At 34.9% G+C, this 23,447-nt stretch overlaps 1 protein-coding gene across 3 annotated transcripts in view; it reads left to right on the plus strand.

Moving 5' to 3' along the window:
* The first annotated feature begins 15,288 nt into the window (after positions 1-15,288).
* The window catches only part of LOC122499860, a 256,174-nt gene continuing 248,015 nt past the window's right edge, over positions 15,289-23,447 (plus strand). For all 3 annotated transcript variants that reach the window (XM_043608397.1, XM_043608396.1, XM_043608398.1), the window contains exon 1: positions 15,289-15,760. In XM_043608397.1, coding sequence (XP_043464332.1) covers positions 15,295-15,760 — 466 coding nt within the window. In that variant the 5' untranslated portion in view covers positions 15,289-15,294. The remainder of the gene's footprint in view (positions 15,761-23,447) is intronic.

The raw sequence follows: 23,447 nt of genomic DNA on the forward strand, positions 1-23,447 counted from the left end.
TCAAGGATATTATTATCATCTAATGATTTTATATTTTTGCATTCGAATCATAAACATTCAGAGAAATTTTATTTTTTTAAATTCTTTTCTGTAAAATAGTAAATGGGTATATTTAAATCTTAAACGGTGCTTTACTTTTTTCAGTAATGAAATAAAATAAAAAAAAAACAAATGGAAAATTATGGATATCAGGGTTGCCATGCAACCTGGAAACATGGAAAACCTGGAAAACCTGGCAATTTTAGGGAATTTTATAATCCTTGAAAAAGCCTGGAAAAGTCAGGGAATTTTAATTGGATTCCTGGAAAATTATTGTTTTCTAAAGCTATTGTGCTTATTCTTGAAATCTAATTTTTCTTTAATTCAATTTTCTTCATTCAATTTTAAAAGAGTTGCCTTCACAATTTTTCTTCGCAATAATTCAATTATTTTCATAAATAATTAAATATTTTTTACACAAATTCAATTATTTTCATAAATAATAAAAAACTTTACAGATTTACAATTATTTTCAATATTTTCATAAATAATATAACTCATCGCAGAATTTCAATTATTTTCAATACAATTTTAATGGAATTTCTCGAAAAATGTAATTATTCGTAAAAATTTTATTAAAATTCATCAAAGAAATTCAATTATTTTAAAAAGCCTTCCTATAATTTATTTATTAGAATTTAAGTATTATTGTCAATACATTTTTAATTCAATTTCTTCAAAGAATTCAATTATTTTCAAAAATTTTAATCAAATTCCTTTTAACAATTCAATTTATTTTCAAAATAATTTTAATAAAATTCTTCGTAGAAATTTCATTAATTTCTATAATTTATCAAAATTCAATAATTTTCAATATCTACTATTTCAATAAAATTTCACAAAAGAATTCAATTAGGTATTTAAAAAGAAATATAACTCAAAAATTCGTCTGAAGAATTCAATTATTTTCAAAAGTAATAAAATTCTTCGCAAAAATTTAAGTATGGTCAAAAGTTTGAAAAAATTATCGTCAAAATTTCTGTTATCTTTATAAATATTAAAATTTTTCTACAAAATTCAATTATTTTCAAGAAATTTAATAAAATTCTTTTTAATAAAAAAAATTCTTTTTAAAGATAAATTCTTTTTTTCTTTTTTAACAAATTCAATTTTTTTTCAAAAATTTTCCTCCATTCAATGATTTTCAATATCTACTATTTTAATAAAATTTTCCGAAAGAAATTAATTATTTTAAAAATTTTTTGATAAAATTCTAAGCAAACCTTTTATTATTTTTAAAAATAACAAATATTTCACAGCAATTCAATTATTTACAAATTTTTTAAAAATTTCTTTGCAATAATTCCATTACTTTCCAAAATATTCAATTTATTTTCACAGAGATTCAATTATTTTTATAAATATTAAAGAACTTTTTCAAAAATTATTAAAAATAATAAATTTATGGAAGATGTTTAGTTAAAAACACGAAAGAAAATTCAATTTTGTAAAAGTTAGAAATTATTGCAAAAATTCAATTATTTTCAAGAGTAATAATATTCTTCGCAAAAATTAAATATTCTTCAAAAGAAATAAAATTCTTCTTAGGGATTCAATTATTTTCACAAATAACAAAATTTTTCACTGAAATTCAATTCTTTTTAAACATTTTAATAAAATTTTTCGCAATAATTCAATTATTTTCATAAATAATAACATTCTTTTCTGGAATTAAATTATTTTTTCAAAAATTTTAATAAATTTATTAACAACTATTCAATTATTTTCATAAATAATAAAATTTATCACAGGATTTCAATTATTTTTAATACGATTTTACAGGAATTGATCTAATTATTTACAAAAAAATTAGAATTTTTCACAGGAATTCAATTATATCCAAATATTTTAATAAAATTGACCGAAAGAAATTAATTATTTTAAATACAGTTTTAATTTTTAATTACATTTTTTTGAAATAATTCAATTATTTTTTGAGATTTTAATAAAATTCTTCTCAAGAATTCAATTATTTACATAAATAATTCTTTGAAAGAATTCAATTCTGTCGATAGATAACAAAATTATTCACTAAAATTCAATTATTTTCAGGCATTTTTATAAAATTCTTTGCAAAATTCAATTATTTTCATAATTAACAATTTCATCATAAGAATTCAATTATTTTTAAAAGTAATAAATTTTTGCTTTTGGAAATTTAATTATTTTAAAAAATTCTAATAAAATCGTTCGCAAGAATTCAATTATTTTCATAAATAATAAAATGCCACACAGACATTCAACTATTATTTACAAAAATATTAAATTTTTTTACAGGAATTCAATTATTTTCAAATATTTTATATTTTAATAATAAAACTCAATGCTGAATTTTAATAATTTTTAATACAATTGAGGCCTTGGATCCAATAACTCGCCCGACGCTCGGAGGCACGCGCTAATACCAGTCGGGTAGCAGTGAGTGGCCCAAAGGCGCTCACTGCTCACTGACTGGCAGTTGCGCGTTCCTCCGAGCGTCGGGCGAGTTATTGGATCCAAGGCCTCAATTTTAATCGAATTTCTCGAAAAATTTAATTATTCTTAAAAATTTTATTAAAATTCGTTGATAGAATTGAATTATTTGAAAATTTGTTGACAACGATTCTTTATGGGAATTGAATTTTAAGAAACATTCCATTATTCAAAAAATTACTTATTTTTGTATTTAAATAATTGAATTGTCGTAGAATTTTCTAATTATAATTGATTCAAATATGAATTTTAGTTAAAATTGTAGATAATTGAATTTTGATCTTTGAATGTTTGAATTTTTCATACTTTTAACTGAAAGTTGTGTAGATTTAATTTTTTTTGAAAAAGTTGAATTGAATTTTTTTTATGTTATTTGAAGTTTTTATTTTCTAATATTTGATTGAATAATTTTCGAATAATCGATGAAATTTCGATTAATTTAAAGAAGAATTTTAGTTAAAAATTTTGGAAAACAATAATTGAATGAAAATGATGAAAGTAATTTTGAATAAGTTACAGTAACAATATTCTTATAACATAAAATAATGATTTTATCAGTCGGTCATTTTTAATTATTATAAAACATGAAGATATCGATCACATGGTGTTATCGATATTTTCATGTTTCATGAGAAATTTTTTTTTCAAAATTTTTTCTATTAAATAGTAAATGGGTATTTAAATAGTAAACGGTGCTTTACTTTTTTTTCAGTAAAGAAATAAAATTAAAAAAAAACAAATGGAAAATGTCGGGGGGAAAATACGGATTTATCCCCAAAAGATCGTGGTTGCGTGAAAGAGAGAAAAAGGAAGCAAAGGGAAGTTGCAATTTTTCGGGTGAATCTGAATCTGTCGGTAGTTGAATGCACACACATTGTTTGGTGAGTTTTAGGTGGGCCAGAGGCAAAGAGGAAGAAAAAGAATTGAGGGTCCGGACTGATTGGGCCTTCGATTTCCACTTTCCAGAACGCAGGTGTCGGGCATTCCTTCCGAGAGACGAGTTGTGTGCTGACAAGATGTTGTCGGTCGACCCTGGCCCTCATTCCTTTTCCGTCTCTCAGTCTTCCAATCGCCCCTTGCCCCCACTCCTCTTTTACATGCCGCGTTAAATATCCCCAGAGGCCATTCAAAAACATTTTAAAAGAAACCCTCGACATCAACACACATCCAGGCTTCTTTATTATCATCATCATCATCATTTTTGTATACTCCAATAAAAAAAGAAAAAGAAAAATTCGATCTCCTCGATTTCAAATTATAACTATCAAACGACATAAATCGAACCCCTCAAATATTAGTTTTTGACTTGATAGCTCGCTTGAAAGTTCGCTTGAAAGCTAGCTTGAAAGCTAGCTTGAAAGTTAAGTCTAATTTTAAGAATAGGTCTTCGATGATTCAATGAGAAAAGAATACTTTTTAATCAATTATAATTAGCTTTGTTATACTTATACAGTCAAATATACTTACAAATTGTTATTCTAATTTGTGATTCAAATTTAAAAATTGATTTTTAAAATCAAACGTAATTTATATGTTTGGATTAAATCTGTTATTTCTTAAAAATGTTTAAATTAAGCAAAAAAATATGTTTTAATTAAAGTTAAATATGTTTGATTCAATGAAATGATTTTCTCAGTGAATACCTAGTCTTAATTTAAATAAATATTTTAGAGTGCATTCAGTTTTAATACGTGATTATTCAAAATTCTCCTGGCGAGCGGAGAAAGTAAAAAGAATTTAGAAATTAATTCAATTGGATTGTTCTTAGGATTTAGATAAACTTTAGACAGGTTTTGTGACAGGTAGCACAGGAGAGACACTCTTAAGATTTAGATTAGAGTAATTGAGAGATCAAGATAGGTCCAAGTTTCATTTGAGGATGAGACTATACTCTTCTTCCACTTTTAAATTTTGTTTCTTTAATATTTTTTCTAACACATTTTTTCTATTTTTACTGAGGTTTTTTGTTTCTATTTTGTTTCTTTAATATTTAGGATTATTAGGATTATTTTGAGGATTATTATTTTGACGATGGTTATTATTGTTATTACTCGTTTATGTTTTGACGGAATAGCATTGTTTAAATAGATTAGAAGCAGTTGGGAATGAAGGGACACGGGAGTTTAGTGGAAATTGTTATATATAGAAGTAGTTTATCTCCGTTGTGAAGAGACAAGAGGTCTGTGAGAATTTTGTGAGATATCTAGGTGAACTCGTTTACGGCTTTTATCTCGAGTCGTGTTTCTCAAGAACGGCCTTTCTTCGATCTTCTCCCACCTGAGTGCAGGTAGGAATCTATGGGACTTTAACCCTTCGCAAGGCACTCGTGTTCCTTAACAGGAAAACAGAAACGAGAAAGAGGTGTTTCAACTCTTCCATTACATGATTCTCCAGAGTCGCTCATATTTATATATATGTGCTGTGTAATAACTTTCAACTTATTTTACGTCAACTCATTTTTCCCTTTATTTTCATCATTTGAATCTGAATATTCGTTTTTTTTAATGTAGAGTCAAACTTGTATATTAAACATTTTCTTTATTTTCTTTAAATTTATTTTCTTTCCGTGAGTGAATTGTATTTTATCCGAGTTGTATTATTTCTTTTATAATTGACAGATTAGCAGAATTATTAGAATCTGTTAATTATAAAGGAAGTAATACACAATTTGGATAAAATAATTCCCTCACACAGTTTTTCTAAGAATATCAAATTGAGACAAAAAAAGAATCAAAAACGTTGCTTCGCAACATTTTTGATTCTTTTTTTGTCTCAATTTGATATCCTTAGAAAAACTGGTTCAAATACAATTTATTTGACTTCAATAAAATTTATTTGATTTAAATTAATATTTAATTAATAACAGAAAAGTAATGGCTGTTATTTGAATCAAATAAATTTTATTTTCAGTGTAATCTCAGGGAATTCAGGGAAAAGTTAGGGATTTTTATTAAACTATTGAAAAAAATTTAATTTGCAAGATTCATAAGAAAATTCTGAATTTTATCGCCTATTTTGTTTGCCTCACAAAATATGTAATTACCACGAATTCTAATACAAAACCCCCAATTTTTCCTATTTCTGATTCTGACAATAATTTTTTTTTTAAATATAACTAAATTCTTCAAGAATTTTTAAAAAGAGTTGAATTTACAATTTGTTACATTCATCTTCTTCAAGTTTGGGATGTTTGTGTTTGCAAACATTACCTGCAAAGGTAATGCAATTTACACAAACACCCTAAACTAAAGAATGAAACATTTAGGCAGATCTAAGCCCCTATTGTCACGAGCGGCGACAACGCCGTAGGAAAAACCCAAAATGCGTCTGGCTCGGGTAGAGGAAAAACCCGTGACGTTGTCGGCCATCTGCCCTAATGCTAAAAACTTGTTTTAGCATGTTTAACTCTAATGTTTTAATTTTTCTTTATTATTATTTTATTATGATATTATCATATGCTAATTGATAATTATTGATAATAATATATAATTATACAATTATGTATAGTATTATTAGTATAGTAATGTTATTAGTAATAATATTAATATTAATATTATTATTATTATTGTTATTATTATTATTATTATTATTATTATTATTATTATTATTATTATTATTGTTGTTGTTATTGCATATGATATTTATTATTTATTATTGCTACTATGTTATCATATTATAACATTATCATTCCTTTTTCTTTTTATTATTAATATTACTGTTTTTAGTATCGTTTATCTTATAATATTATTGTTTGCGTTATAACATTATTATTTCCTTTTTCTTTTTACTATTAATATTACTGTTTGAATATCGTTGATATTATTCGTATTATTTAGACTATATTATAAATGTATTGGAGCATGGTATGAGACTGGCTGGTAATGGCAAAAAAATATTACGCGGAGAGAGGGCATCGCAGCACATCTTACTCGTTCCTCTGCTCTCGCTCGACTAACTCTCGCTCCACCGCACCGCGCCTGCGCGCGCCCGAGTGGGGGTATCTCGAGCGCTAATTGGCTCTTGCCTGGTGGGAAAGGGAAACCGCGGATGCGACTCGGCAGAGGCGCATAAATACCGCTCGTTTTCCCTGCCTCGCTCTCAGAACTCTCCTGGACTTCGACGTGTCAAGACCTCTTTCGGTCCTTGGCACCATTTCGACCGCCGCCTTCTCTGGTTTCGACACGCGTTAGAGGACCACCTGGACGCCGTTGCCGCCGCGCACACCCGACTTGCTGGAGCCAGTCGGCCACCTTACAAGTGCCCAAGGAGGAGGAACGAGGTCGGGACCTCCTCGATCACCGCCGTCACCAAGGGCTCGCTGGAAGCGAACCTAGTCGTCAGCCACTGCCACCCAGTCGACATACCGTGCTCCCCGCACGGAATCAATAAAGGACCAGTTCTCGGAGCCGCTGTCTTCTTACTCTCCCTCGGGAGTACGCCCCGACACCATCATCGGCCCTTGTCAGGGCCAATACTTAACAATCCGTCCTTGTCAGGACGATAAGAATTATTTTGTTCGGACATTGCACAATCTGCCCTTTTCAGGGCATCTTTTACGTGGGTTCAAACAATCTGCCCTTCTCAGGGCAACGACGTTCACGGAAGAGTAACTCTACTCGCACTCGTGGTCTTTTGCACCACGTCCGAGGCTGTCACACCCAGACAACCTAAGGCCCGTTAACCGGGACCTTCCGGGTCTGAAGAGATAGCCTCCCAAGAAGAAGCCGGCCTGCCGTTAGCCCGGCCAGGGATCCCGTCAACGCCGTGAGGAAGCCGCAGTTGGATCGCCGCTTTGCAGACGACGTCTCTCGGAGGCCGAGGACCACTCCCAGAAGCCGCTTGCCGACGCCGCAGCTACATCCGCCTACATCGCCATAAGGGAGTTTGGGGTCGCTGCCCATACAGGTGCAGCTTTGGTGACCTAAGGCCTCGTGACCTTCTGCACCACTTCTGAGGTTGTCACCCGAAGACAACCTAAGGCCCGTTAACCGGGACCTTCTGTGTCTGACGAACAACCTCTTAAGTAAACGAGCTGCCACCTCGTATGGCCAAGAACTCTCGCCAACGTCGCAGCCATCGTCAACGCCGCGAGGAAGCCGGTGTGGACCGGCCACTCGACGTCGACGACGCCCATCAGGACCCAGCTGTCAGCGACCAAGAAGCTGAGGAGGAGGGCATCTGGGGATCACTAGGTCACCGCACTCCCCCGGGCCGCTACGCTCCGCTGCCACAAGGGTCCGTTCCTCTGCACAAGGTGTGCAGGCTACGCCGTCGCATCCGGGCCAAATTCAGTAGCGCCCGTCGCACCTTGTTCCCGGTAGCTCACTCGCAGAACCGGGCCACCATCCTCACCCTGGACCTGGACCTCGCCGTGGTCTCGGCCAACCCCGACTCGGACAACGTGGTCAGCGCTACCCGTCGGCCCCTACAAGACGTAAAGCTACACCGGGTTCACCCTCTAGTTCGACAACACCAGGGCTGGGTAAAAACCTGTCAAGCCCTAGTGAAAGGTACGGTCGCCGCCATCCGGACGCCCATCACCGGGCCCCACGAAGACGTCTGCCCAAACGTCTATTTCTACGCCTGCGTCTAGACCTCTTATCTCTTGGGTGGATCGAGTAGTCCAAGAGTCGGTCGCCTGGACACAGGTCTTTTTTCCCTCAACCCGAGCGCGTCGCGCAACTTCGCCTTCAAGGCACCCCGGCCCTTTTCAGGGCCACCAACAATTTATACGTCTGAATTGGTTTTGTTCTTCCCTTCTGAGTTCCTCGTGAACTGTTCTCTCGCACCTTTGAGCCAGTCACTCACCACCACACCGTGACCGGTATCAAATTGGCGCCCAACGTGGGGCACAGAAAGAAATTTTCCTTGATTTTTCTCTTTTGGGTCTTGATGGATTTCAAGACGAATCCCCCAACAATGAGATGTCTCCAATGCCACGTCACGCTAGCTGCCACACACCTCTGAGTAACCCTCACAACCTGCGAAATTTACCCGGTCGTCGTGTAGGAGGCCTTTTCCGCACTCCTCCAGGAGTTCGACCTAACCTTGAGATTCCCCGTAGAACGCCGGTAAGCGATAGCAGACGCTCTTCTCTGCTAGGAAGTCTTGCCAGTTTAACTTCTACGGAGCACCCCAGTTTCACCTCCGAACGCGACTCTACTTCATCCATAACACCAAGGGTAAATATTTCTCCAGAGTCGAGCATCCCCGATCTCGCTCTTGTTCATCCCACTTCCGGGAGTGGTCACCAACACCCGGTGGCGTCCAACGATCAATCCACACTTTCAACTACCAACATGCCAGATACGGAAAATCCAACTGGCGAGAATCGCCCTGCAGCAACCACCCAGCAAGGGCCAGGACTGGGCCAAGGGGCACCTCCTCACGCCGTCGCAGGTCCATCCGCAACCCCAACACTCGCAATGCCGCCCAACCTCTCGTTCGAGGACTGGTTAGGGCTCATCAGGGCGTTTCAATCTCCAGCACCTCCTTTCCCCGAATTCAGTGGGCACGATCATGAAGACCCGCAGAGATTCCTGGATAACGCCGAACGTTACTACAGCCAGGCAAGAACTGACGATGGTCAGAAGACTCAACTCGTCGGAAGAGGCCTCAAAGCTGAAGCCCAAAAATGGTGGGCCGTCTACAAGGATTTGTCGCTTTCCTGGGCGGAATTTAAGGAGTTGTTCTTAAAAAAATATTCGGGGCCAACAGCAATCATGCGCCTCCAAGCTTCGCTGTATTCCCAAAAGCAGGGAGAGAAAGAACAAGTTGCAGTCTTCTTGCAGCAAAAGTATCTTCTCGCTAAACGTCTGAACACTTCTATGTCGGAATTTGACCTCACGACCCTTCTTCTCGAATCTCTCAAACCCCAACTACGTCGGCTGGTCCGCCCAACCAATCCCCAAAATTTCTCGGGATTGCTTGAGGCCTCAATAAAAGCCGAACAGGATGAAGCTGATTGCGCTCCAAAGAAATCAGCCCAACCAAAGGAGGAGTCCGCGAGGAAGCAACAGCAAGATGTTCCACCGCCTCGGGAGCAACAACTTCCCCCATGTCGCTTCTGTCCAAGCCGCCACTTCCATCGCGACTGTCCCGTCTTGGCAGCTCGTAGAGACGAACGCCCGTCGGAAAACTGGCGAGCCACGGCAGCCGCAACATCCTCAACGGCTGCCGTGCCTCCAACCAACCAGCAGTAAATTCGATTTACTCATCATCGCAGGATCTACCACGAACACGGGTACGTCTCGGAAATCGAGAAGTCATGGCTGAAATAGATTCCTGCGCCTCGCACAACTTCGTAAGGCTCTCTATCCTCACGGAAGCTGAACGGAGCCAACTTCAACCTGGACCGTCCCACGCTAGTTTGGCCGCAAACGGAGCGTATATGAGGCTGCTCGGCTCCATTCGATTATCCCCACGCTTAGGAAGTCAGGAGTACCCAGGTACTTTTCACGCCTGTAAAGACCTACGTGCTGACCTCATCCTGGGCCGAGCTTGGCTAAAAGATCACCAAGTTCACCACGAACATCACACCGACTGCCTCTACGTAGGTAACCACGAACGTCAGCGCATTTTCCTCAACCCTGTGACCGTTCGACTAGACCCAAGTTTCAAACCGATCGAATTCGATCTATCGTCAGAAATACCTTCTGAATACGCCACTAAAATTCGTTCGATACTTCAAACTTACGAATCAGTGTTCCATAAAGGGGGTAAACTTCGACAAACCCTGTCGATACAGCATGAGATCAAAATTCTCAATCCTAAGCCTTTCCGAGAGCCCCCCAGACGCTTCTCGGACGTTAAAAAACGTTTCATTGACGAGCAAACTCGCGAGATGCTTGCCGACGATGTCATCGAGCCCGCCACTGAAGAGTTCAGCTCCGCCCTAGTAGTGACTGAAAAATCTAGTGGCGAATTTCGCTTATGTGTAGACTACCGCCCGATCAATAAGCAAACTGTCGATGCTCCCCAATGTATACCGCGTATACATGAAGTTCTGAAAGATCTTGGGACAGCCTCCATCTTCAGCACCCTTGACCTCAAAAGTGGTTACTGGCAAGTACCACTAACCCCTGAATCCCGGAAATACACCGCCTTCTCAACTCCTGACGGCGGACAGTACCGTTTCCGAGTGATGCCTTTCGGCTTGAAAAATGCCCCAGGCACCTTCCAAACCCTAATGAGGGAGGTGTTAGCCTCGTACTGGGGAAAGTTCAGCATCGCTTACCTAGACGACATCATCGTTTTCTCGTCATCTTGGGAAGAACACATTCACCATCTGTCCTTAGTGCTAGAACGTCTCCACACTTATAGCCTGACGTGCTCCCCATCCAAATGCCACTTTGGGCTAACCAGTTTACCCTACCTGGGCCATATCGTTACCTCCGAAGGGAATCAAGCCCAACCACGCCATGTGGATGCGGTCCAGCATGCAGCACCCCCGAAGACTAGAAAGGAACTATCTTCGTTCCTGGGAACATGTAATTGGTTAATGGAGTACATCCCAAATTACTCTCTCTTAACCGCTCCTCTAACCGATTTGCTATCACCGAAAAAACCCTATAAATGGACATCAACCCACCAAGCCGCTTTTGAGTCCCTGAAGGCGGCCTTTAGAAATCCAGCACCGCTAAGTCGACCTGACCCCAACCTGACGTTCATTCTCCAAACTGATGCAAGCGCCCTGGGGATGGGTGCTGTTCTGTTCCAGGAAGGTCCAGAAGGCAAACGAAACATCATCTCCTACGCTAGCGCTAAGTTCAGCCCGACCGAAACGCGTTACCACTGCAACGAGCAAGAGTGCATGGCTATCATATGGGCCATCAAGAAGTATCAGCCCTACCTGGAGGATCGCCCGTTCGTGATAAGAACTGACAGTAAAATTCTTACCTGGCTCGATAATATGAAGGACTCCAAGGCCAAATTAGCACGTTGGCGCATGCTGCTCAATGAGTTCAACTTCCGCATTGAGCATGTGCCAGGAAAAGCAAACGAATTACCTGATGCGCTCTCCCGACAGCCGAACCCTGAAGAGTTTTCCCCCGGCGAGCCAGATTTGGAACGAGCTGCCTATCCGCACACGATGTCCGCGTCCGCCCCTGCCGCTCATCCTGTGGTCAACGCCCTTTACATGACCACCTTAGCAGAAGAAATCACGAATGAGCAACAATTCGACCCTCTTATCTCCCGTCAGATGGAACAATGGATCGCACTTCGTCGCAACGGGACCACTAACCCTCGCGAAGAAGAATTTCTTAACGGAAACCAACTGGATGCAAAGGGATTCTGGAAATATTGCCAGCAGACCCGCAAGTGGAAGCTACGAGTGCCGACGACCATGAAACAACGAGTGATGTGGGAGCATCACGACGCCAAACTAGCGGGTCACCCCGGTGCCGAGGAGACCACACGTTCCATCCAGGAATACTATTTTTGGCCCGGAATGACAAGGGATGTCAAGCGATACGTGTCACAATGTCACCTATGTCTCTGCACCAAACCGCTACACGGACAACCTACGGTTGGACAACGCCCTAGATCCGTTCGCACAGCCTGGCACACACTTGCCGTCGATCTCATGGGCCCCTACCCTCTCACAAAAAAGGGCCACCGCTACATCCTCGTGATTACAGACCTGTTCACGAGATGGGTAGAGGCTTTCCCTCTACGCTCGTCAGAAGCCCCTACGCTGACGAAAATTTTAGAAGAAGAAGTTTTCTCACGCTACGGCTACCCTCGCCGCATCCTGAGCGACAATGGCCCACAATTCCGTAGTCAAACGTGGGCCGCAGCCTGCGCCCGTTGGAACTGCACGTTGTGGACAACACCGGAGTACCATCCTCGGGCCAACCCTACTGAACGGCGAAATCAAGAGATCAAGAAAGGATTACGCCTAAGGTTACACGAAGGAAATCAGCAGATTTGGGATCAGCAGTTACCCGAGCTGCTATTCACACTACGAAGGAGGAAGAACGCAGCTACCGGATTCACCCCTGGATACTTACTTTTCGGACGAGAAATCAAACGCCCCGGAGAGGTTGGCTTGCATCCAGAACAACAACCCGAGCCGGACCCGGAACCAGCTGCTCGACGCGAAGAAGAGGCCAACATACGTCAACAACGCTACCAGCAGAAGTATGCTGGACCCGCATCTGATCCACTGTTCCAAGTTGGTGATTTCGTTTATGCACGGAATCACAAATTGTCGAATGCTGCCGAGCGCTACAACGCGAACCTGGATTTAGCCCGCACAGGGCCATACCGAATTATTGAAGTAGCGTCATCGGAAGTGTACTGGATCCAGAAGGAAGGAGGGCCGCACAAAGTTCACCACTCGCAACTTGTCGCCGCCCCTCGAGAAGAAAGAATGCCGGTTCAAGAACAACAAAGACTGAACGGGGCCATTCTAGAACCAGTAACCGCCGCTTCGGAGGAAATAGCCGAAGAAGGAGTTAACCCTGTCCCTGGTGGGACAGCAACGACGGGTTTACATGCAGCTGAACAAGCTCATACGAATCCGCAAACCACACCCTTCGTCATCCCAGAGGAGATGCCCGTCGAAACGGTACCTGCGTCTGAAGAAGCCACTGTACGAGGAGAAGAGCAGCCCTGTGAACCACCACCTAGTGTTATCTCCGGAGAGATAACTGAAGCCGATCCTTATGTGGCTGAAAGAGCTCAAACAGGAGTGGCAAACGACAAGAAAGATCTAGCCGATAACGTCCGGAGACGTTATCCCCGTCGACCACCAAGAATAGTCAACTACAGGGACGCGCGTCGATATGCGCCAAGAAAAATGGTTAACAACTCGTAAATTCAAGATAGCCTTTGTTTTGCCTCGGTACCTCTCGGAACCATAGAGGATTATCCCTGCCTAAATGGGGCCAATTGTTACATTCATCTTCTTCAAGTTTGGGATGTTTGTGTTTGCAAACATTACCTGCAAAGGTAATGCAATTTACACAAACACCCTAAACTAAAGAATGAAACATTTAGGCAGATCTAAGCCCCTATTGTCACGAGCGGCGACAACGCCGTAGGAAAAACCCAAAATGCGTCTGGCTCGGGTAGAGGAAAAACCCGTGACGTTGTCGGCCATCTGCCCTAATGCTAAAAACTTGTTTTAGCATGTTTAACTCTAATGTTTTAATTTTTCTTTATTATTATTTTATTATGATATTATCATATGCTAATTGATAATTATTGATAATAATATATAATTATACAATTATGTATAGTATTATTAGTATAGTAATGTTATTAGTAATAATATTAATATTAATATTATTATTATTATTGTTATTATTATTATTATTATTATTATTATTATTATTATTATTATTATTATTGTTGTTGTTATTGCATATGATATTTATTATTTATTATTGCTACTATGTTATCATATTATAACATTATCATTCCTTTTTCTTTTTATTATTAATATTACTGTTTTTAGTATCGTTTATCTTATAATATTATTGTTTGCGTTATAACATTATTATTTCCTTTTTCTTTTTACTATTAATATTACTGTTTGAATATCGTTGATATTATTCGTATTATTTAGACTATATTATAAATGTATTGGAGCATGGTATGAGACTGGCTGGTAATGGCAAAAAAATATTACGCGGAGAGAGGGCATCGCAGCACATCTTACTCGTTCCTCTGCTCTCGCTCGACTAACTCTCGCTCCACCGCACCGCGCCTGCGCGCGCCCGAGTGGGGGTATCTCGAGCGCTAATTGGCTCTTGCCTGGTGGGAAAGGGAAACCGCGGATGCGACTCGGCAGAGGCGCATAAATACCGCTCGTTTTCCCTGCCTCGCTCTCAGAACTCTCCTGGACTTCGACGTGTCAAGACCTCTTTCGGTCCTTGGCACCATTTCGACCGCCGCCTTCTCTGGTTTCGACACGCGTTAGAGGACCACCTGGACGCCGTTGCCGCCGCGCACACCCGACTTGCTGGAGCCAGTCGGCCACCTTACAAGTGCCCAAGGAGGAGGAACGAGGTCGGGACCTCCTCGATCACCGCCGTCACCAAGGGCTCGCTGGAAGCGAACCTAGTCGTCAGCCACTGCCACCCAGTCGACATACCGTGCTCCCCGCACGGAATCAATAAAGGACCAGTTCTCGGAGCCGCTGTCTTCTTACTCTCCCTCGGGAGTACGCCCCGACACCATCATCGGCCCTTGTCAGGGCCAATACTTAACAATCCGTCCTTGTCAGGACGATAAGAATTATTTTGTTCGGACATTGCACAATCTGCCCTTTTCAGGGCATCTTTTACGTGGGTTCAAACAATCTGCCCTTCTCAGGGCAACGACGTTCACGGAAGAGTAACTCTACTCGCACTCGTGGTCTTTTGCACCACGTCCGAGGCTGTCACACCCAGACAACCTAAGGCCCGTTAACCGGGACCTTCCGGGTCTGAAGAGATAGCCTCCCAAGAAGAAGCCGGCCTGCCGTTAGCCCGGCCAGGGATCCCGTCAACGCCGTGAGGAAGCCGCAGTTGGATCGCCGCTTTGCAGACGACGTCTCTCGGAGGCCGAGGACCACTCCCAGAAGCCGCTTGCCGACGCCGCAGCTACATCCGCCTACATCGCCATAAGGGAGTTTGGGGTCGCTGCCCATACAGGTGCAGCTTTGGTGACCTAAGGCCTCGTGACCTTCTGCACCACTTCTGAGGTTGTCACCCGAAGACAACCTAAGGCCCGTTAACCGGGACCTTCTGTGTCTGACGAACAACCTCTTAAGTAAACGAGCTGCCACCTCGTATGGCCAAGAACTCTCGCCAACGTCGCAGCCATCGTCAACGCCGCGAGGAAGCCGGTGTGGACCGGCCACTCGACGTCGACGACGCCCATCAGGACCCAGCTGTCAGCGACCAAGAAGCTGAGGAGGAGGGCATCTGGGGATCACTAGGTCACCGCACTCCCCCGGGCCGCTACGCTCCGCTGCCACAAGGGTCCGTTCCTCTGCACAAGGTGTGCAGGCTACGCCGTCGCATCCGGGCCAAATTCAGTAGCGCCCGTCGCACCTTGTTCCCGGTAGCTCACTCGCAGAACCGGGCCACCATCCTCACCCTGGACCTGGACCTCGCCGTGGTCTCGGCCAACCCCGACTCGGACAACGTGGTCAGCGCTACCCGTCGGCCCCTACAAGACGTAAAGCTACACCGGGTTCACCCTCTAGTTCGACAACACCAGGGCTGGGTAAAAACCTGTCAAGCCCTAGTGAAAGGTACGGTCGCCGCCATCCGGACGCCCATCACCGGGCCCCACGAAGACGTCTGCCCAAACGTCTATTTCTACGCCTGCGTCTAGACCTCTTATCTCTTGGGTGGATCGAGTAGTCCAAGAGTCGGTCGCCTGGACACAGGTCTTTTTTCCCTCAACCCGAGCGCGTCGCGCAACTTCGCCTTCAAGGCACCCCGGCCCTTTTCAGGGCCACCAACAATTTATACGTCTGAATTGGTTTTGTTCTTCCCTTCTGAGTTCCTCGTGAACTGTTCTCTCGCACCTTTGAGCCAGTCACTCACCACCACACCGTGACCGGTATCAAATTTTCATAAATAAATGAACTTTTCAAAAGGTTTTAATTTAAAAATCTAGAAAATTTCAATTTTCAATGAATTTAATAAAAAAATTTAAAGAACTTGGATTTTTGAAATATTTTAATAGTCCAAATTCTTCTGAAATTAGTTTTTTTTATTTAATTTGTTAATGTATATTTAATTAATTATTAAAAACCTTGAATTTATTGAAGAATTTAAGTTAAAACAAGTAAAAAAATTGAATTTTAAAGAAATTACAAATGTTTGAAAAAAATCAATTCTGTTCAAAAATTAAAAAAAAAAATTCTTTTCAAAATTTCAATTATATCTTTAAAAATGATAAAATTCTTCTCCAAAATTCAATTATTTTAAAAAATTTCTATAAAATTCTAAGCAAACATAAAACAGTTTTCATAAATAATAAAAATTTCACGCAGGAATTCAATTATTTATAAATTACTTCGCAAAAATTCAATTATTTTCATAAATAATAAAATTTTTTACAGAGATTCAATTATTTTCGTGAATAATAAAACTGATCATAAAATTTAAATTATTTTTAATATAAATTTAACCGAATTGCTCGAAAAATATGCGATTATTCTTGAAAATTTTATTAAAATTCGTCGAATAAATTCAATTACTTCTAGTTGATAAAATTCTTTATAAGAATTCAATTTTGAGAAACATTTATTTATAAAATAAATTATTTTTTTGTATTTAAATAATTGAATTCTCGTAGAATTTTCTAATAAAAATTGATTTAAAAATGAATTTCAATTAAATCGTTAAATTACACTATTTATTAATTTCAATTAAAATTTTAGATATAGGTAATAATTGAATATTAAGAGCATTATAGCATGAATTTTTAGAAATAATTAAATTTTGAAAAAGTTGAATTGAATTTTTTTAAAAAATTTTTTCAAGTTTTTAATTTCTAATATACCTATATTATTTTAATTGAAGAATTTCTGAATAATTAAAATTCTGTAAAATTGAATTGTAAATAAATGGATTTGAAAATTCTCTATGAAATTTAGTAAAAATTATTAAAAATAATTGAAATTCTGTTAAGAATTTTATTATGTTTGAAAACAATTGAATTCTTGCAACGAATTTTTTTTTACATTTTTTAAATAACTGAATTCTTTTGAAAAATTGCATTAAAATAATAGATTTTGAAAATAATTGAAATTCTGTGAAGAATTTTATTATTCATGAAAATAATTAAATTCTTGCAACGATTTCATTAGAATTTTTTAAAATAATTTAAAAATAATTAAATTTTTATGATGAATATTGTTATTTATGAAAATAATTGAATTTTGTAAAGAATTTTATTAAAATGCCTCAAAATAATTGAATTTTTCGCAATAATTTTGTTATTTATCTTTAATAATTGAATTCTTTCGAAAAATTATTTATGTAAATAACTAAATTCTTGGTAAGAGTTTTATTTAATTCTAAAAGAATAATTGAAATATTAAAAAATAAATTGAATAATGAAAAAAATTTAATTAAAATTGTATTTAAAATAATTGATTTTGTATACAAACATTTTTATGAAACTATTTGAAAATAATTGAAATCCTGTAGAAAATTTTTATATTTTTGTAAATAATTGAATTCTTCCAAAGAATTAAAAAAAAAATTTTTAAATAATTAATTTTTTGAGGAATTGAAATTAAATTTTTAAGAATAATTACATTTTTTGATCAATTCCTGTAAAATTGTATTAAAAATAAATGAAATCCTATATGGAAAATTTTATTAAATTTTTTTAAATTATTGAATTGATTCAAAAAATTGTATTACTTTTAAAAATAATTGAATTCTAGCGAAGGATTTTATTAAAATTTTTGTAAATAATTTAATTTTTTTTTTTAAATTTTATGGAAATTGAAATTATTATAAAACACATAGTTAGCAATGACTCCTAGTCGAAGACTCGGATTTCTTCATGTTTTATAATTATATTCTTAAATATTGTTGAATTTCAATTTTGAAATTTTAAAAAATTTTAATTTCTATGGAAAAGTAATGATTAAATATATTTATTTTATTTAAAAAAGAAGTTCTTAATATTTTTGAATAATTTTACAATTATGTAGAGAAATTTGAAAATAAATGTATAATAGAACATTTTTTTTAAGTATTCAATAGTTTTTAGAATGAATCATAATATGCTTTAGAATCAAGGAAAAAATAAAAATTTTGTCTGGAAATCAGGAAAATGTCTGAGAAAACCAAAATTAATTTTCTGTGTCAAACCCTGAATGTAAATTAGCGACTTAATTTTTGATTTTGAATCAGTAAATTTTACTTTTAAATTAGTAGAAATTACTATTTATTAGTAAATTTTACTAATTTATTAATTTACTAATTACTAATTCACTAATTAAAATTAGTAAACATTTTTACTAATTGAAATTTCGAGAGTTCGATCCAATAGTTTAATTTATTAAGATTGAAAATAGCAGTTGATAACAATATGTTGGGGACTTTTTTTTTGTTTTTTTGACTTACTCTCGGATATTTAGAAACTAGAATTGCATTTAGAAGGTGTATGATACTTATTTGGACCAGACCACCCTGCAGTGCACGCACTAGATTCGAGAAGAGGAAGACCACTCGTGATGATCTTTCCAGCATTGGCTGAGCCAGAAAATAGAGTGCCACTTGAATTCTCGCTGCTCTGTTATAAATCGCCAAGAGTGAACCTTATGTCTAGACTCATAATTAGACAAGCTTTGCAGGAATTTTCCTTCTCGATTTATATATATTTCAGAGCACACAAACTTATTGCACTTTCAGAACAGTGTATATCTTTGACAACCTTTTTTAAGAGTTCATCTCTATCTCCTCTTTATAATATATCTTCAAATAAACACTCGAGCAGATCGTTATAGGAAAAAAGAAATTAATAGGAAAATATATCTTGAGTTTATTTTTCATCGAGTCGTTTTCCCCTCTTTTGTGTTGTATGAGAATTTTTTTTTAGGAACGTAATTTATCTATATGGGGCACGATTTTAAGAATATGCTTTTTTGATTTTTTAATGTAGTTAAACTAATATTAACGTTTTGATTGTTGTTTCTTTTATTTGAAGGTGAGTAACTTAATTTTGAAATGTGTTTGTGAATAGGGGAATGGGGTTTTAAATTGAGAATGAATTTTGTTATTCGGAAAATATTGGGAAAATCGATTATTTACAACTGCTGTTCTCGTGACTCTCGCACGTTCCTTCTCTCAATACGGTTCAGTTCGATTTTTTTTTTTTTTTTTTTGATAATTTATATTTTTTCATTTTAAATTTGGAATTTAAATTTAATTTCCAAAATATGAACTCAAATTTAATTTTCAAAGAAATTTGAACTCTAATTTGATTTTTATAAACAAATTGGACCTCAAATTTAAATTCTAAACAAATTTGAACCCAAATTTAATTAACAAACAAATTTGAACTCAAATTTTATTTTTAAAATAATTTGACCCTAAATTTAAATTCTATAAACAAATTTAAACTCAAATTTAAATTCAAAAAAAAAAAATGGACCCAAATTTAATTTGCAAACAAACAAATTGGACCTCATATTTAAATTCTAAACAATTTTGAACTCAACTTTGAATTTTTTTGAACTCAAATTTAATTTCTAAAAAAATTTGAACCCAAATTCAAATTTCAAAACAAATTTAAACTCAAATTTAATTTCAAAACCTAAATTTAAATTCCTAACAATTATAAACTCAAATTTAAATTCCTAACAAATTTAAACTCAAATTTAATTTTTAAATCCAAATTTAATTCCAAAAATTTTATTTTTTTTAAACACAAATTTTAATTTAAAACAAATTTGATTTACAAACACATTTGAACTAAAATTTAAATTTAAAACAAATTTGAACTCAAATTTATGTTTAAAACAAATTTGAACCCAAATTTGACTTCTATAAACAAATTTGAACCGAAATTTAATTTCTATATAAACAAATTTGAGCTCAAATTTAATTTCTATAAGCAGGTTTGAGCTCAAATTTAAATTCCGAAAAAATTTGAACTCAAATTTAAATTCTAAACAAAATTTGAACTCAAATTTAAATTCTATACAAAATTTGAACTCAAATTTGATTTCTATAAACAAATATGAACCCAAATTTAAATTTAGAACAAATTTGAACTCAGATTTAATTTCTAAACAAATTTGAAACGAAATTTAATTTCTATAAACAAATTTGAACTCAAATTTAAATTCTATACAAAATTTGAACTCAAATTTGATTTCTATAAACAAATTTGAACCCAAATTTAAATTTAAAACACATTTGAACTAAAATTTAAATTTAAAACAAATTTGAACTCAAATTTATGTTTAAAACAAATTTGAACCCAAATTTGACTTCTATAAACAAATTTGAACCGAAATTTAATTTCTATAAATAAATTTGAACTCAAATTTAAATTCTAAACAAATTTGAACTCAAATTTGATTTCTATAAACAAATTTGAGCCCAAATTTAAATTTAAAACACATTTGAACTAAAATTTAAATTTAAAACAAATTTGAACTCAAATTTATGTTTAAAACAAATTTGAACCCAAATTTGACTTCTATAAACAAATTTGAACCGAAATTTAATTTCTATAAATAAATTTGGGCTCAAATTTAATTTCTATAAGCAAATTTGAGCTCAAATTTAAATTTAAAACAAATTTGAACTCAAATTTGAATTCCTAACAAATTTGAACCTAAATTTAATTTAAAAAAAAATTTGCACTCAAATTTAATTGCCAGATCGAAATTTAATTTCGAAATTTTATGTTTTTTGAATTCAAATTCAATTTCAAACAAATTTGAACCCAAATTTAATTTACAAACAAGTTTTGAATGTAAATTTAATTTATAAACAAGTTTGAAGTCAAATATAAATTACAATAAAATTTAAATTTTAAACAAAAATTAATTGTAATTTAAATTATAGGAAAATTTTATTAAAAAAAAGAAATTTAACAATTAAAATCATGTTTTTCTCAAATAAAAAATTTTTTATTAGTTCAATTGAGTAGAAATTGAATTTATTACTATTTACTTATTGTTGGAATGAGATTCTTGACAATTTTTATTTTACAAAAAATTCAATTTAACAAATTTAAATATAATTTTTTCTGAAATTAAAAATTAAAGAAAATTTTAATTTTCTTTATTTATTAAATTATGAGTCAGAATTGAAATTAACATTTGCTTTTTGTTTAAATAAATTTGAATTTCTCGACAGTAAATTTTACTATACTTCCAAAGTAAATTTAGTATAAAAATTAACAAATTTTAATCAGAAAGTAGCAAATTTTCTCTTTCGGAAAAAAGTAACAGTTTTTTAAAATTCAAATCATTTAAGGTATAACTTTGAAAAATAGTAAAAGTTTACAATTTTTTCCCGCGTTTTACATTCAAAAGATACAATAATTATTTCTTTAAAAAATTTAAGTTAAGATTTATTTAAAAAACGATTTCCTTATTTCAAAGAATAAGATTTAAGATCGCATAATAAGATTTTGAAAAATGTTAATTTTCAAATTTGTCAATTAAAATGTCAATTGTAAATAATAAATTAAAAAAAGAATTTATAAATGTTTTCTTAATTATCAACTTAATTTCAAGTCTCTAATATTTTTTTGTTTAAATTATTTCTGTATAATTAAATTATAGCCATACTTCGATTAGACATGTATTAAATTTAAAGAATTTTTTTCGTAAAATTTGTATAGAGATAATATTAAAAAAAGAAAAATTGATATCATAGCCACCTGCACCAGAAGGTGTGTGAGATATGAAGAATCTGATAATTACAGACACGTTTCTCGGTGCAAAAGCACTTGTACTGTTATATATTATATCAGAGAGGATTTTTTTTATTTACATGATAAAAAAAAAGTTTATCGTATTGTAGGTGATAAAATGATTCATATGATATAAAAGTGCACTTGATATTCTAATATATTGATTTATTATTTGGTTTGACACAAAAAGGGAGAGAGAGAGAGGGAGGGAGGGAGAGAAAAGAGAATTTTAAAGAGAAAGATTGCTTGGCAGTTGGTCGCGTGCTGCCTATTAACGTAAATCACAAGTTCACATTTCTAACGTTGAATTTATATATCGCCGGTTTCTTTGCCGCGGGTGTCGGCTGTCAGCTGACTTCCGTTTCCGATGAGGATCCGGTATTATTAGAATGATGAACAGACGTGCAAAGGCATAGCTCAAAAACGAGTTCATGGCATTCAGTCCTAGATTCGGTTTTTAGAAATTTTTCAAGAAATTTTTCAAGAAATTTTAAAAAAGAATTTTTTAAAAAATTAAATTTTTTCTCATTGAGGAATTATTTTTTTACTGACTTTTTTTATTTACTCACCAATTACGTATTTAATTTAGTTCAAAATTACAGAATTTAAAAATTATACCAAGTTAAAAAAAAATTCTACATAGAATTTTACTAGTAGAATTACTCCATTGCTCTATAGAATTAATAGAAATAAAATTTTCTATTTTTTCTAATTTTTTAAGAATTATTTAAAATTTATAACAATGAAAAAAGTTTACAGTGAAACCTGTCGGAATGCGACTCGATTTTTTAAATTTTATTACAGTAAACAATCCTTAAAAAATTGAAGAATTAATAGAAAAATAATTTTATATATTTTTTATGTAAATTATTTTTTCTAATTTTTTAAGAATTAGAAAACATTTATTTCAATGAAAAAAATTTACAGTGAAACCTGTCGTAATGCAACTCGATTTTCTAAATTTTAGTACCGTAAACAATCCTTAAAAAATTGAAGAATTAATAGAAAAATAATTTTATATATTTTTTACGTAAATTATTTTTTTAAATTTTTTAAGAATTAGAAAAAATTTATTTCAATGAAAAAAATTTACAGTGAAACCTGTCGTAATGCAACTCGATTTTCTAAATTTTAGTACTGTAAACAATCACCTTAAAAAATTGTTTTATAATTATAACCGGCCTTGGATATTATGACATTTTTCGACTAATTTCCAAAAATGCGACTATTTTCGACTTATTTACAAAAATTGCGACTTTTTCGACTTTTCTTCCAAATATTGCAACAAAATACCACATTTTCAGTATAAATTGCAAATTATTTCGATTTTTCTAGTGTGAAAAATAACTATGGACAAATCTTTCAAAAATTATTTTTGTATAATTTTTCTAATTAAATTTTCGAATTATACAATTAAAAAGATCTTGAATAATTGAAATTTTGTAAAATTTAAATGAAAATAATTGATTTTTTTCAAGTATTATTATTATAATTTTTGAAAATCAACTTTTGAAGAAATTTTATTGCAAATTTTG

The sequence above is a fragment of the Leptopilina heterotoma genome, unplaced genomic scaffold (assembly GCF_015476425.1).
Source record: "Leptopilina heterotoma isolate Lh14 unplaced genomic scaffold, ASM1547642v1 Lhet_177, whole genome shotgun sequence".
Classification (NCBI taxonomy): domain Eukaryota; kingdom Metazoa; phylum Arthropoda; class Insecta; order Hymenoptera; family Figitidae; genus Leptopilina; species Leptopilina heterotoma.